The sequence below is a fragment of the Stegodyphus dumicola genome, chromosome 8 (assembly GCF_044657685.1).
Source record: "Stegodyphus dumicola isolate Sdum_Otavi_A_Nest chromosome 8, ASM4465768v1".
Taxonomy (NCBI): domain Eukaryota; kingdom Metazoa; phylum Arthropoda; class Arachnida; order Araneae; family Eresidae; genus Stegodyphus; species Stegodyphus dumicola.
This window is the reverse complement of record NC_140775.1, coordinates 153867366-153882846: the sequence shown is the minus strand read 5'-3', so window position 1 is coordinate 153882846 and position 15481 is coordinate 153867366. Positions and strand designations below refer to the sequence as shown.

The window sequence follows — 15481 nt, the reverse complement described above, 5'->3', positions numbered from 1 at the left end:
TCCCTAAAGCAAAAATTTACTCCTGAAGAAAACCCATTAGCGGCTCAACGGTAAAATAGCTAAACACTGGCACTTTGGTTGGGGGTTCAGATCCCGGTAAATGGGCTGACAACATGGTTGATTTTCATGGTTTTCCTTATGTGTAATGCACATACATGCCAGTTCACTTAAAAAGTTCTCCACAAAAGCATTCCTTTCCTTAGGAAGGTAGCCCTTGAGAGCTTTCCCATAACCAAATAAACCAGTGCTCCTGAAAAGAGGTAACTGTATCTGATTGTGCTTGAAATCATTGAAGTTGTAATCCAAAAACTAATGCAAAGATTGTCTTTTTGTTGAATATTAAATACCAATAAACATTTTAAAATATTTGTGGTATGTAAAAATGTTTACAATGCTTTTTTAGTGTATAAAGTAAAATTTTAAAAATTTAACTAATATTCTTTAAGTAAGTTATGTAGACGTAAATTTAGGCTTCTTGTAATAATAGGAAAAACATCTCTCAATATATAATGTGTGTGTATATATATGCATGTGTGTGTGTTATGTTTATAAAGAATATCTTGCTTTAGCAGAAAGTTCTGATATATTTGTTTAGTAACCATCTTATGATTTATAAAGTATGTTGATAAAATGTCCTAGAATTAAAAAGAAATGAGTGTATCTCAGTAATTCATTGTTAAATATTTGGAAAGTTGATTTATGATAATAGTAAAGCTTTTAAAGTAATTAAATAAGAATACAGACAATGCAATTGATACCTGAAATATGAAAATGTTGTTTTGTAACATCAATTTTTTTTTTTTTTTTGGGTTTAATTCAAAAAATAAATTAAAAGCTCTACCTTCAAAATAAAGAAAAATAAGTAATTGGATTAGCAATTAATTTTGCATGTTTATTACTTGTGTATGAAGTACATATGCTACTGTCTGGAAGAATGTTGCTCCTTCTTTTCCTACTTCTTTTTTTAGTCCAATGGGGCTTTGTCCCTGAAGGTCTATTGTTTTTGTTTTGCGATTTTGCGGTGAAATACTAATAAATGGCTGTATCACTTTTCAAACTGTTGCCACCAAATATTATCGCCCTGTATTATATTTGAAGAAATTAAATAATGAAGAATCTGCATAAATATGTGCATGTTTCTCGCATCGTGATAAAACAGTGGTTGCTAGAGCCATTGAATTTTGAATGATGTAATCCTACTGAAAATTTGGGCATCTGAAAGCCCAAATTTGAAATTTGGAATTTGTTTTATTACCGATTTCATATTTTGTAAAACTTTAACGAATTGTTGATTAACAAATTCAAGGATTTCAAAGCAAGCCATGGCAACGTTGTACAGAAAAAACATTTTTATCTCCAGCGTGTGAGACTACCTATCGGAAATCCTAAAGATATGCTCTGTTAAATATTTTGTGATATTGCTGTTGAATTGAATTTTATGGTTTAAGTACGAAGAACATGATATATAATAAGTAAAGGTAACACACAAAACGTGGAAAAACGTCTCTTTGGCGTAATATAAAATCTAAAAACTTTCAAAATTTCCTCTTCTCTCTCTCTCTCTCTCTTTTTTTTTTTTTTTTTTTTTTTTTTTTTTCATGATTGGGACAGAGATTCTTTAAAGAAATTTTTGCACCATGAGACAAAAGGTTTTAAGGAAATAAATCCTATTTTATTTAATGTAATGTTTAGTAAAGAATGAGAAATAATGAAAAAAAAGTTTTGAGAACAAAAAGAAACAAAAGAATGGGAATCAGGATATATTTAATGCAATGTTTCTGTCTGATTCTTCCAGATTGATTTCTGGCCATCATCTTTAGCGTTAGTCTACAACAGAATTTCTTAAACTGTGGGTCACAAAAATTTTAGAAGTTTTGATATTTCCCTAACTTATTATAATAATTTTACAATTACCAAGTATTTTTACACAATTTTTCTGAAAATAGATAAGGATAAGACGCTGTCATTTCGTCTGTTACTTATTTAAAATTTTCACATTGTTCTATGTCTTAAAATTATAAATTAAAGTAAATGACCTAAAACTGCAATAGAGTACAAGTGAAAAACAACTACAGTACAAGTGAAACAACAAACTACAGTACAAGTAAAAAAATTGACAGTTTGATTCACGCGTGTGCGGGATTTGCGCAATACTTACATGGGGTCCCACACAATTTTTATAATATTATGGGGTCCTGGGGGTTGCGAAAAAATCTCAGTGATAAAAAGGGGTTGCGACTGAAAAAAGTTTAAGAAGCCCTGGTCTACAAAATACCTTTTTACGGGGCTAGGATAATGCAAAACTAGTCAAAATGCTATGGAATATTTTGTTTAACTTATTTTATATCAGAATGTAATGCCCATTATTTCTTTCAAATGTCTCCTTTTCAGTATTTAATTCTGAACCTTTTATTAAGAAAATATTAAGTATTTTAACCCTGCATTTTATTTTAGATCTTTGCTTGGACCAATCTTGTCTTCCCAGATCCTAATGTTCCTTTAAATACATATTATAATGAAAGAACTAGTAGATTAGATTCATATCAAATGCAGGTAAGATTTTTTTTACTTAGGCCGTTCAGTATGTAACTATGTATTTTGCACATCAGTCTCTTTAAAACCTTTTGTAACCTTATGAAATTTTCACAGGATGATGAAATCGCGAATTTGGAATATGAAGAGAATAATTTATTACCTATTATTCAAACTGAAGATTGTTTGAGAACTATTGATTATCTTTCACCATGGCTTTTGAGTGAACAAAAGCAACCTTTTCTTCTCGTTGGACCTGATGGATGTGGCAAAAGGTGGTTTTCGTGTATTCCATATTTTATACAAATCTGTTTTTAACTTTATAAATATATATTTTTTTCTAATTGTAATTTTTTTAATCAGCACCCTTCTTCGTAATTGCTTGCTAAAAAATTCATCCATTGCATCAGCTATGGTTCATTGTAATGCCCAAACTAAACCGCATCATGTACTACAGAAGTTGATGTCTGTCTGTACAATAATAGGAGCACAAAGTGGGCGAGTACTCCGTCCTAAAGAACATGAATATATTGTCCTTTACCTCAGAGACCTTAGTTTGCCTAAACCAGATAGATGGGGAACTTCTCAATTACTTGCTTGGTTGCAGCAGGTATGATATTGTTGCATTTCTCTTTTGTGTTTTTAGTAAAGTAACTTTTAATAATAATGTATTAATATCACATAGAACTGTTGTTTGTGGTGATATTAATAATTTTCATATTGTATTAATCTCCTCTTAATTAACCGGCACGTCAAAATAATAATATACTTGCTGGCCATTAAAATTGCTTGAAGGAAACCTGCTAACAGAATCATATCTATATTACAAACAAATTGTAATTTAAGGATAAAATGATATTCAGATAATTTTGAGGTGCAGAACATGCAGAAAAGAGTACCTTAAACATCCGCTTCTGGCAAGAGTAGCAGCTATTATAGTTTTGGACATGAGTGAAACAGACTTTAAATGGCAGTTACGGCAATGCGCCAGTTCTACACCAGATTTCATGTATCATATTATTGGCTGGCAAATGCTGTCTTCATGTAAAGGCGCTGGGGCCACATCGTGAGGATTTTCGTCAGCCCAGTGAATGCGGTTCTTGGAGTTTACGTTTCTAGTTAAGAAGAAATGCAACTCATCTGTTCATGATATCCTCAGCAACCACCCGCTATCTTCTTCATATCTGATGAGGGAATATTTCGCAAAGTCGACACGCTGTTACTCTTCTGCAGTTTGCAGTATATGGACGAGCTGGAATCGTTAAGGAAACATTCGCAGAACAGAGCTCAGAAGCTTGATAACTGTGGTACATTCAATCTGCGGACAACACTTTTTGCAATGTGCTATGGACCCACAGTAATAGTATTATGCTCTTCCGCAACAACTTCAACATGAATACTTAGTCGTCCGGATCACGGTCTATCAAATGTCCGGGCCCACCAGCGGCCGAGCTGTAAAGTCTCTGAACACTGGTAGTTCGATCCAAGGTTCGGATCCCGCGAACGGGCTGGCTGCAGGGGTATTTTCGTGGTTTTCCCCATGTGTAACGTGTATACGAGCCAGTTTACCTTAGAAAGTCCTCCACGAAGGCATCCCTTCCCTTAGGCAGATAGCCCTCGAGGCTTTGCCGTAATTAAATAACCTAACCTATCAAATGTCCGTCCACATTCTTCATTTTTGTTAAACAAATCACGTGCAATTTTTATGGAACGTGGATCTCTTCTTAGCTTATGATTTCACTGATAATCTCGGACTGCTTCGGCAGCACTTTTCCTGTTTAGATAACACAGTTTTATCAGTTCACCTCGTTGTTTTCCTGTGTCATCTTGTCGTGAATACTTAGTAGGTGCTTAGGCTTGTAACTACTAAGATTTTTAACCTATCGATGGTATAACTCAAAGGCCGATGGCGTTAAATAAGTAACAAGTGCATATACGCAGCATGAAAAACAATAATTTTCATGCTAAAAACAGTCTGTGTTCTTTAAACGTGAAGTGCAAATATCGAGAGGACAGACGTCGAATTGGTGATGAGAATCCGCTGGGAGAAGTAGCCTTGGAGCCAACTGGTGAGCAGGCGAGTTATTTCGGTACTTGCTATGCTAAAGAAGAAATGGAGTTTCACACAGCATAAAGGCGAATAGTGTCATCTTGTTAGCACATTCGAACACTTAAGAAATTTTCTCACACTGCTTATTAAAGTTTTTTCACAAGCAATGCTTTGCACATATTGTTCAGTGATTGGTACTTCCACTGTCTATCCCTGTCAGTTATGCAAATTGCGTCAATGGACTTTCTTTCTGTGTTGTCATTGGTCTTTTACAATGCTGTTCTTTGCAAATATTTTACGCTAGCAGTTTTCGTCATATGCGTATCGTTCCAATGCCATTGGGTTTTTCAGTACATTAATGAATTTACCCTGAAAAAAAAAAAAAAAAAAAAATGTCTGTTGCCATTCGAAAATTTCGAAATGTTTTCACTGTAACCGTAACCTGAAAAGTTGTATTGTATTAAATCATCAAAATCTTGAGCGCATACCTTCAAATAATAATGTCTGAAATTTCATTTCGATTAGTTGAGCAGATAGGCCAGTAGGAGTTCATATACTGAAAAATTTTTTATGATCACCCTGTATATATATATAATGTAAGAGATAATATATTTTCAGTTTTTCATAAAGTGTCTCTCTAACGTATTTCGTATTTTTTTTCATCAATTTATAATATGCATGCATTCAAGAAGAGTCTAATTAATTTACCTGCAATGAAAAAACAAGTCATTTTAAGCCATGGCATTCCTCTATAACTCTTTTTTTTTTTTTTTTTTTTTTTTTGTGGAGTGTCGTTAACTTTATACATTTATCAAAGGCTCCCACACTTTTATTATTCATCGCATAATTATAGATTTCTAACTTAGATTGTAAAGTCTAATTCCAACATCCTGTTAAACTAGAGAGTTTAACAGATTCTTGGAACTTTTGCAATTTGATTTAAATTGAAAAAGTGACTCCCCATTTATTTGTCTGTTTTGCCTTCCAAAAGAGTAACAGGAATAAAATGTTAAAAATGTTTCTCTTTCAAGGAGGAATTCTTCCTGTTTAATGTCATTGTGATCATAATTTTACTGGCATAGTAATGTAATATATAGAATATACTCATAATAAGAATATAAAACAAAAATAAAAGATTACAGTACCTAGCTTAAAATATTCTATAATATATTACGAATAGTAGTAAAATACCGTACTGTTTTTCGAGATATATAGACAATTTTCGAGATTGAGACAAAAGAATCTTGTTTAAACCCAAGACTGGAATTGAATTCGGAAATCTGTTTGTCAGTAGAAAAATCGGACATATGGTCATCTAGAATAAGTTAAAGATGTTATTTATTTTACATACTTATTTAATTTTTTAAAAAAACGTACGATTTTCAAACAATTTAAAAGTTAATATATATAAGCTCGCTATATTTAATAATAATATAATATTATAATAAATAAATACAATTAATCACTATGTATATATTTTTCTTGCTTTGGATGAAGCAAATTTGTCAATTACTTCATCAAAGTCGATCATTTCAAATTTTTCTCTTTCTACACTTAAAAATGCTAGGTCACTTAGGCGATCTTGTCCCATCGTTGATCGTAGATGTGTCAAAATTAATTTAAATTTACTGAACGAACGTTCACGGCTAGCAAATGGTACTGAAATAGTAAGGAGTATTTGTAGAGCGACTTTCAGGTTTGGAAAAACATCTTCTCCGTACGATATTATAAAGGTAAAAAGCTGTAATGGAGTTTTAAGTTCAATTTCTTTTCTACTGTGGAGTAACATCTTGTAATCACATATTTTGACATAGAGTTCTGTTCCATTAAAATCTGTATTATAAAATTCACCCAAATTTTTACAATTCTTTTCAAGATTGTTATCAACATTACCCTTGTTTAATAGTTATTTAACGTCCAGTAAAAATCTATATTTGGAGTTAAGATCACTTAGTCGTGTAAATCGCTTATTTATTTCCTTCTGCAGACCATCAAGAACGCTTTTCATAACGCGAGAAATTTCACTTTCTGCACAAAGGCCAACGTCTGTAGAGAATTCTCCGGGCATTTTTCGGCGTCTTCTAACACGAATTGTTGTATCCAATACGCCATTTTTCACAAAGAGACTTAGCGTTTGCTATTGCCTCTTTACAGATCTCGTCTCGAATTTCTGCAAGTTCAGTCGCTAATGACTCAAGATCATGGAACGCTTCTCTAAAATTCATTTTGGGATCTTGTAACCTTAGCTACACACGATCAACTCTCCTCAAGATTTTATGGACAAAAGTAATGAAACTAAAATTCAGCATATTTTGCAATAAAAGTTCAGCTTCACTTCTGGTGTCACTTGTAGTAGTACTATCCTCTGCTAATTTTTCTAATAGTTCTACTAATTCTTCCAGTTCTCCAACAATAACGCTAACCGCTTCTGCTTTGGCGCTCCATCGTGTTTCAGATTCATGTTTAACAGTTTTCTTTAAAGCATTTTTAATAATTCCCATCGTAATTTTGAGTGTGAGAAAATGAGATATATGTTTCCAATTATTCCAAAGCATGTTATAACGATTGGATCTTGCTTAGCTGCAATGACTTCTACTAAATTTAATGTGTGGTTATCATAATTTACAAATAATGATTTCTTATTTTTTTTTCCATAATTCTTTGTTGAACGCCAGGGTGTCCGCCGATAACATCGCGGCAAATACATCGCGGACGAAACCGTCGCGGAGAAAACAACGCAAGGCGAAAACGTCGTGCTACAAAACATCGTGGGAGAAAACATCGCAAAGAGAAAACATCGCAGTTCTAAAACATCGTCGTACAAAATATCGTCGTCGAAAATAAAGCGGTTCAAAAACTTCGCAGTTTAAAAACATCGCCGTCGAAAATATCGTGGTAAAAAATAAAGTATCTACAAATCATCGCATGACGATAACATCGCAGACATGCTTTTTTCAGGTTTTAATAACTGTAAATGGATATTCCCATAATGATTTATGAGCGCAAAATGGGAAGAAGGATAATTTTTACTTTCATATTTTTTATTAACTAAAAAATTTTTGCTGAAAAAGTAAGAAGGAGACTTAAGCATAGAAAATTAATGCAACTTATAGCACTTAATAGAATTTTAACTAACAAACTAACAAAGTAATATATATAGTAGTAACAATGTAATATATATAGTAACAAAGTAATATTAATAGTTAACTAACAAAGGTCATTAATAAGTCATTTTTATAAAGTTTTTACTGGTAATTTTTCATGAAAAGTATTATCTAAAAAAGATTAAAAAAAGGATGGTAAGTAACTGCATAACCTTATTTTTAAAAAAAATTGCTAAGTTAATTTTGAGATTATTTTCTTCATTTTTGATAATCTAATACACTTATAGAGAAAATTATTTCTTGTTTTGTTTCAGTTTATTCTTAAAATGACATTAAAATTTTCATGCACAGCGTGCAGTCAGTTACTTGAATGCTGATTTTATAGTTATGAAGAAAGTCAGCTATATAATATTTCAGTAGGTTTTATATTTATTAGATTATGCCAAAGCACACTACGGCTATCTGCTTAAGGAGTGGGATTCCTTTGTGGAGTACATTCTCAGGAACTGGTTCATATGCACATTATACTTTAGGAAAATCACGAAAATCTTCATGCAGCTTTTTTTTTTTTTTTTTTTTTTTTTTTTTTTTTTTTTTTATAGAAATAATGTATACTTGCAGTGAACCTTCTTGGTGACTATCTCCCTCTAAGACGAACAGTGTTTTTGAGAACAATAAACATTGGTTTTAATCATCACGCAAGTTCACCACATTCACTCAAGATTAAAAAGAATGGAATTTTGAGTAGTCGCTTTAAATAGGATTGCTTACATTTACGTTTATATTTAGACCGCCTAGACGGTATAGTGGTTTGAGTCGCCGGGCTGCGATACCAAAAGGTCCCGGGTTCGAACCTCGGAGAAGGCAGGATTGTAACTGTCCTTCATAGGAGGCAAATGTGGCCCACCTATAATTAAGTGCCTCCGTAATAAAGTGACCATCACTTAGTAGTGGCCAAACCGAAGTCCGCTGAGGGCCGCCATTGGTAGAAGAAAACTTTTATATTAAGACATTTCTTATAAGCACTTAAGAGTATTTTATTTAAATTTTCATATACATTTTACTCGAAAATTTTGTAATTACTTATTGAACTTACCGTGACAAACTTCCTAAGACAATTTTAATGTTTTTCTTTTGTGTTTCTTAATTTTCAGAATATCTAAATTTATGCACTCCAGAAATCTGTAGCGAAATTAAAATTAATATTTCTGAGAGAGAGTCTACTTTGTGGCGATTCTTTGTCCTAAGAATTCTTTACCTTTGAAGTATAGTATTTTTTAGTATGCTGTAGTTTAGTACAACTTTTAGTGTGTTGGTTGTGATTCATACTATGTATTAATACTTGTATATACTCGAAACATATGCTTTTTTTGGAGTAATGGATTGCACAGACTCTCTCTTTTTTGTTCATTTTATTGTTGCAACATGTTTAATTCTTATGTAGTGGTGATGATGTGGGAGTGTGAGGAGCTGTATATAGTCCTTATTTATTTTAAATAATGTCCTCATTCATTTCTGTAGTCTTTATTATGTTGCACATTGTCCTTATTTATTTTGGTAATAACCATGGTTTCTTACTGATCCTGTGACTCAATTATTTTAATGCATGTTATGTATTAGTGCATATTTCCCACTAAACATATACTATAAAACTCTATTAATATACGTCTTCAACATATTAAACATGTTTTGGATATAAGAAACACAATTAATTCAAATATACTCATGAATCTGTGAGTTTTTATGAGCAAAAATTTATAATTTTAAGTGTGATATAGTGCAGAATATCAAAAACAAGGATGTGCAAGTTGTCAAAATATAAAATCTTTAAATGAAAGGAAAAATACTTTTTTTGAGGACTTAAATACATTTAACAAATGGCATTTGGAGAAGATGATTTTACTGGTTGAAATCTGAATAACTAAATACTGAAAATTTATAAAACATCTTAAATTGTTTAACCCTTTCAATCCCAATTTATTTGTTTCAACTGACTTGATTTTTTTATGCCTTCTTGGTAATTATCACAAAAGACACAAATCACACTAACAGAAATTGACAGTCTGTCACTAAGCCTCTATAAGAAGATGCGCGCAACAATTTTGTAATGGGGATGTTAAAAATGATGCCTGCTACCAGTGGGATATCAACTATGTAGTAAATTAATGCGTTTAATTCTCTCTAGGTTTCTTTAAACATCTACTGGGACTTAACCCATTGGGACTGAAAGGGTTAAGGGAGAGACTTAAATGCTGTATTTCACCGCACTTAAAATTTTCAGAATATTGATTTATGAGTTTTTTACAAAAGTTCATTTATTAATAAATGATTACATTTCATATTCAGTTATTCATAAAAGGAAATTTTTTCTTTCATTAATAGTGGTAGTATATATTTGTTTCGAAAGAGAAGTGAGAATTAGGATTTGCCTGGGAATTGTAGCAATCTGTATGCAAGGTGAAAGCAATTAAGAACTTTTCGGGAAACTAACGCTTGAAGGTCTTAGTTTTGAGTATTGAGTTGAAAAAACAAGCTAAGTGGCTGAACTCAGGGGAGGGCGGATGAATTACAGCTATTTATATTATTGGAGAGGGTCAACCATTAGTTAACATCCGTGAGAACGGGTGTTTCGTTCAAGCTTTACTCCAGGGTCCTGTCCCCTCTGGCCGCTGAAGGCTATTTGGTTAATAAAAGACAGCTGAAAATTTCGGTCATTACTGATGATGGTCCATGTACAGACAGAAATAGCATTTCTTAACTTCTTAGTATTTGTGTGTTTTACATCTACCATGCAGTTTAAAAAGAGAACCCAGAAAAGTTTAAAGTTCAAGCGTGTTTAGACAACACCTCCTAGAACTAACTGAGTGAACTAAAAGTGGTATTCCTTTCCGCCCTATTGTATCAAATTTAGGTACTGCCTCGTATCCATTAGCTAAATATTTAGTTTCTAGATTTTCCACTCTATTAGACAATAACATTTACACCATAAAAAATTCAATAGAGTTTGTAAAAAAGGTTAAAAACATTTCTCCTCGTAATTTACTCATGGTTTCTTTTGATGTAAAATCATTATTCACCAATGTCCCAGTGGAGGGTGCATTAAGATGTCTAGAAACCAGACTTCGCGAATTTCATTTCTCTTGCATCGAAATTGATGAGCTAATTTCTCTCACTCAACTCTGTTTGAAACAAACACATTTTGTTTTCCAAAATAAATATTACAAGCAAACTGAGGGATTAGCCATGGGAAGCCCCCTCAGTCCCATCCTGGCTGATATCTACATGCATTATTATGAATCAAAATTGTTTGAAACTTTAAACTTCCCTGCATGGTTCCGCTACGTAGACGATACTTTTACCCTGTTTGAAGGTAATAAAGATGATTTAAATAGAGTTCTTTCAACAATGAATTCTATTGATCCTGCTATTCAGTTCACTTTTGAACTTGAGACTTGCAATTCTCTTCCGTTTCTCGACATTCTGGTCACACGCAACACATCCAACTTCAGTACTACAGTTTACCGTAAACCTTCATCGGTTTGCCTTCCACCACACTTTAAATCATGTCATCCGACTAAACAAAAGTTAGCTTCATTTTATTCCTATGTTTTCCGTGCTCTTCAAGTTTGCTCCTCCAAACTAGCCCTTGATGAAGAACTAAATTATTTAAAAGCAATAGCTATTGACAGGGGCTTTTCACCCAACATTATTAATCAAGCAGTTAAAAAATTCTCATCTCAACACACTAAAAGCCACACTCTTATTTTAGGAGATTATAAAAATTCTGTTGTCATTCCCTTCTTTCCATCAATTAGCTATAAAGTTGCACATATTTTGCAGAAATTTAACTTTCGGGTTGTTTACTCTCCCATCAATAAAATTCCAACTTCTATACTCAAGGACCCCATTCCGGATATGAATTCCTGGGGTATTTATAGGATTCCTTGCCAGTGCGGTTTAATTTACATTGGCCAAACTAAGAGAGCCTTAAAATTTCGCGTCAAAGAACATGAGGCATATGTTAGAAAAAAGGAAACACAGAAGTCTTCTGTTGCTCAACATTGTTGGTCCGAAAATCACACTTTCAATTTTTCTGCTGCCAAAATTATTCAAAAAACATCTTCCATTGGAGAACTGGATTTTCTAGAGGCATTTCACATTCATAAAAATCTTTCTGTTCTAGTTAACGATCCTAATTCCAATCCAAATTTGCCTTCGGCTTTTAGAGAAATTATGTTTTAGTTCTGGTTTCGCCAACAGATGGCGCCACTTGCTTATTCTTGTCCAGGCTTTCTTATCTTGTCTAAACATTATTTCCTATCTTGTTCATTTGCGGTTTTGCAGCTGAAGATGATGGTTCGGTAAAACCATCGAAACTAGTCCTGTGAAAATTTTGTGAATTAACGCTGATTTTTGTTGTTTGACTTCTGAATCAACATGTCTAGAATTTAATTGCACACTTTCGACATGTACATTTCGTTTCCATAAGGAGTGTAATCTCTTATCATATGTTTCTATGTTTACGCAATAGGCTAGGTTGTTTAAATATGGCAAGGCACACAAAGGCTATCAAGCTTAGAGAAAGGATGCCTGCGATGAGGGCTTTCTCGATACCAACCACGAAGCCAGCCTCTTTGCCTGAAATGGCACTGCGTTCAAACTCCTAGCATTCAGCTATTTTAACCATTCGGCCACTAATAGGGGTCATGATTACAGTAAGATTAAAGATTATAATTTATAAATTCGAATGCTTTGCGAAACGTTTGTTCATATAAAATTAAATGTGAAACAAAAACAAAAAAAATTCAATAAAAAATGAAAATGCGTCAAAAAACGTGCAGAGTGACCTTAAGATTTAAAGCTCATAGCTCATTTCTGATTTTCCTGGTAGACTCAATCTTAAGTTTCTCAAGTAAATGGTTTTCTTATAGTATGATAGTGGCTGTGATCTACATGCATCTGGTACTCGCTGCTCGACAATACGTGGATAAATATCGATAGAGACCTTGAGATACGTAATTAATAAAGTACTTCTGATAAAACTCAACATTCAGATCATTACAATAGTCCAGTTGTACAAAAAAAATATGACACGGAAGGCTTTTTACCACTTTACTTAGAGTATAATATGCTTATATAAGACATCTCTGTAACTAAAACTTGGATGTTGGATTGCTGTATTTTTTACTCTTTTTATTTTAATTCTACACAGATATTTTTATTCTAACTAGACTCATCTCTCTTTCTATCTTCATTTTACTTCTAATTGTTTATCATAAAATTTCAGTCTAATTATTTTAAGATTCAATTACTATCTGATATTTGATTTAAAGATCTTTTTCTTTGGGTTTGAACCATTTTAAGATAATTAAATAATTTATTCCGATTTCAAAACTCTGTTTACTAGCTTTTCTCAGTAAAGATGCTAATATTCGTTACCTGAAAGGAACCTCGAGTTTCATTTTTATTAAATTTTTAATCTGTTCCAGCACTATATACAAAAACTGCTCATTAGTTTTAAACTACCAATAATGATTCCAGATACATTAAAAATAAATCAAATTGTAAATTGCTTAGCTGACATTTTTCAGTTCACAGAAATTTTCCTGGTGTTCAACTACTAATAAACATATACTAACTGTGTTTAATAATGGAACACCTGCTTATTTTTACTTAACAAACTGTAAAACGTCATTTGAGCCTGAAGGGGAAACAGGTGGCTCCTGCCTCGAGAAAACCATTGTTTGACAATTAGGTAAATAATGTATGTCTGATGATCCAAGTCTTAGTTGTACCTGAAACTCGGAAACTTAACTGCATTTTCTGTCAGAGAAGCCAACATGCCGTTACACTATATCATCAGCCAAAAGAACCGTAAACAACTTATGGTGAAAGGATACATCTATAATTTTGAACGTGCTAGTGCTGAGAAAAGTATTTGGAAATGAGTAGAGTATTTTACTTGTAAGTGCAAAGGGCGAATTCACACTCAAGATGATAATATCATTCTTGAAAAATCTCACGGGCATCCTCCAAATGCTGGCAAAATTACAGCGAAAAGATTATGAGTTCAATTAAAAGAGCGTGCGGTAACAACGCAGGAATCGACACATTCTTTAGCAGCAGTTGGTACAATTGGTCTTCCTTGTGCTGTTTCGGGGCATATACCACCAGTGGAAAATATTTAAAAAATTATCAGATATGCTCGACACGGAGAAATGCCATTGCATAATCCTAGATGTCTTGAAGAATTAGTAATCCCAGAACAGTTTTCAAAAACACTAAAAGAAGAGAAATTTTTGCTGTATGACAGTGGAGCGCAGACAGACAGAATTCTAATTTTTTCGACCCTCAGAAATCTGGACTTCATGGCTGAATGTCCGAACTGTTTTGCTGATGGAACTTTTAAAGCAACACCACCGCTTTTCAGTCAGATTTATACAATCCATGGTGTTAAATATGATAATGTGATACCTTCAGTGTATATATTAATGCCAAACAATCGCGAAGAAACATACAAATGAGTGTTTACGGTGATAAAATCTTTGAAACCGGATCTGCAGCCCCAAACTGTAATGACTGATTTTGAAAAGGCTGCCATAAATGCCTTTAAAAATTCCTTTCCGAATATCATTCAGAGAGGATGATTTTTTCATTTAAGTCAGTGTGTGTATAGAAAGATTCAGTGTGCAGGTTTGCAAAGTAAATATGAAACTGATCCGAATTTCGTTTTGGAAATCTCTCAACTTCCAGCTTTGGCTTTCGTTCCTACTTCAGATGTCATTGAAGCATTTGAACAATTAATATCATCTACTTATTTTGTAAATAATATGAACATCATTCAGCCAATCATAAATTATTTTGAAGACACATGGATTGGTAGATTTACTCGTCGTGGACAACGTTGCAGACCAGTGTTTGACATCTCTCTTTGGAACTGTTATGATGCTGTAAAAGATAAAGTTCCAAGGACAAATAATGCGGTAGAAGGATGGCATCGCAGATTCAAAGAACTTATGAACGGATGCCATCCAACAATCTGGAAATTTATTTATTGCTTAAAAAAGGAACAAAATTTAAATTCTATAAAAATTGAACAATACATTGCAGGTCACCATCCACCAGTAAGTAGAAAAGTTTACAGAGATACATCTCTCAGAATTCAAAAGATTGTAAATGATTATAATGATCGGCCTATTTTAGACTATTTAAGGGGAATAGCCTACAATTTTCAACTGCAGGTGTAAATTTTTTATACATTAATTAATGAGGATGTTTAATGCCTGATATAATTATACATGTTTTTATTACTACAGCTTTAACATGAGTCGTAATTATTATTATATTTTCTGAAAAATATTAGGCGAACTTTTATGCTCTTAGAGTTGATATTTACAATTATACTAGCTTTCATGAATATATGTGAATGATAATTTACTCCATTTAACGTGTTTTATTTAAGCCTCTTTGGTATAATGTGTTTTATTCTAAGCCTCTTTGGTATACACTCTTTGGTAGTATAAATCAAATTTTATTTCATCAGAGAAATTATGAACGACAAATGATGATGCCTTGTTCTTTTAAATATCATTTATTAACTGAAACGGTATGCGAAGCTAAAATTTATTGGAGATTTGGTATTAACAATAACGATATTTTTGAAAAATTCCTATCAATTAAAATTTTATTTCGTTTCATTTTTCATTAATTCATGTTTGTGTGAGAAAATGACTTTAGAGTATTTGTTTACAGTGGATAAATTTTTAGCTTAATAAGCTATCTATATTTTAATAAA

General features: G+C 32.7%; 1 protein-coding gene across 1 annotated transcript in view; it reads left to right on the top strand.

Annotated features, from left to right (window-relative positions):
- btv (dynein cytoplasmic heavy chain beethoven) overlaps window positions 1-15481 on the top strand; it is a 256105-nt gene that overhangs the window by 129905 nt on the left and 110719 nt on the right. The window contains exons 38-40 of the mRNA XM_085822605.1: window positions 2455-2553; window positions 2650-2807; window positions 2896-3142. Coding sequence (XP_085678731.1) covers window positions 2455-2553; window positions 2650-2807; window positions 2896-3142 — 504 coding nt within the window. The remainder of the gene's footprint in view (window positions 1-2454; window positions 2554-2649; window positions 2808-2895; window positions 3143-15481) is intronic.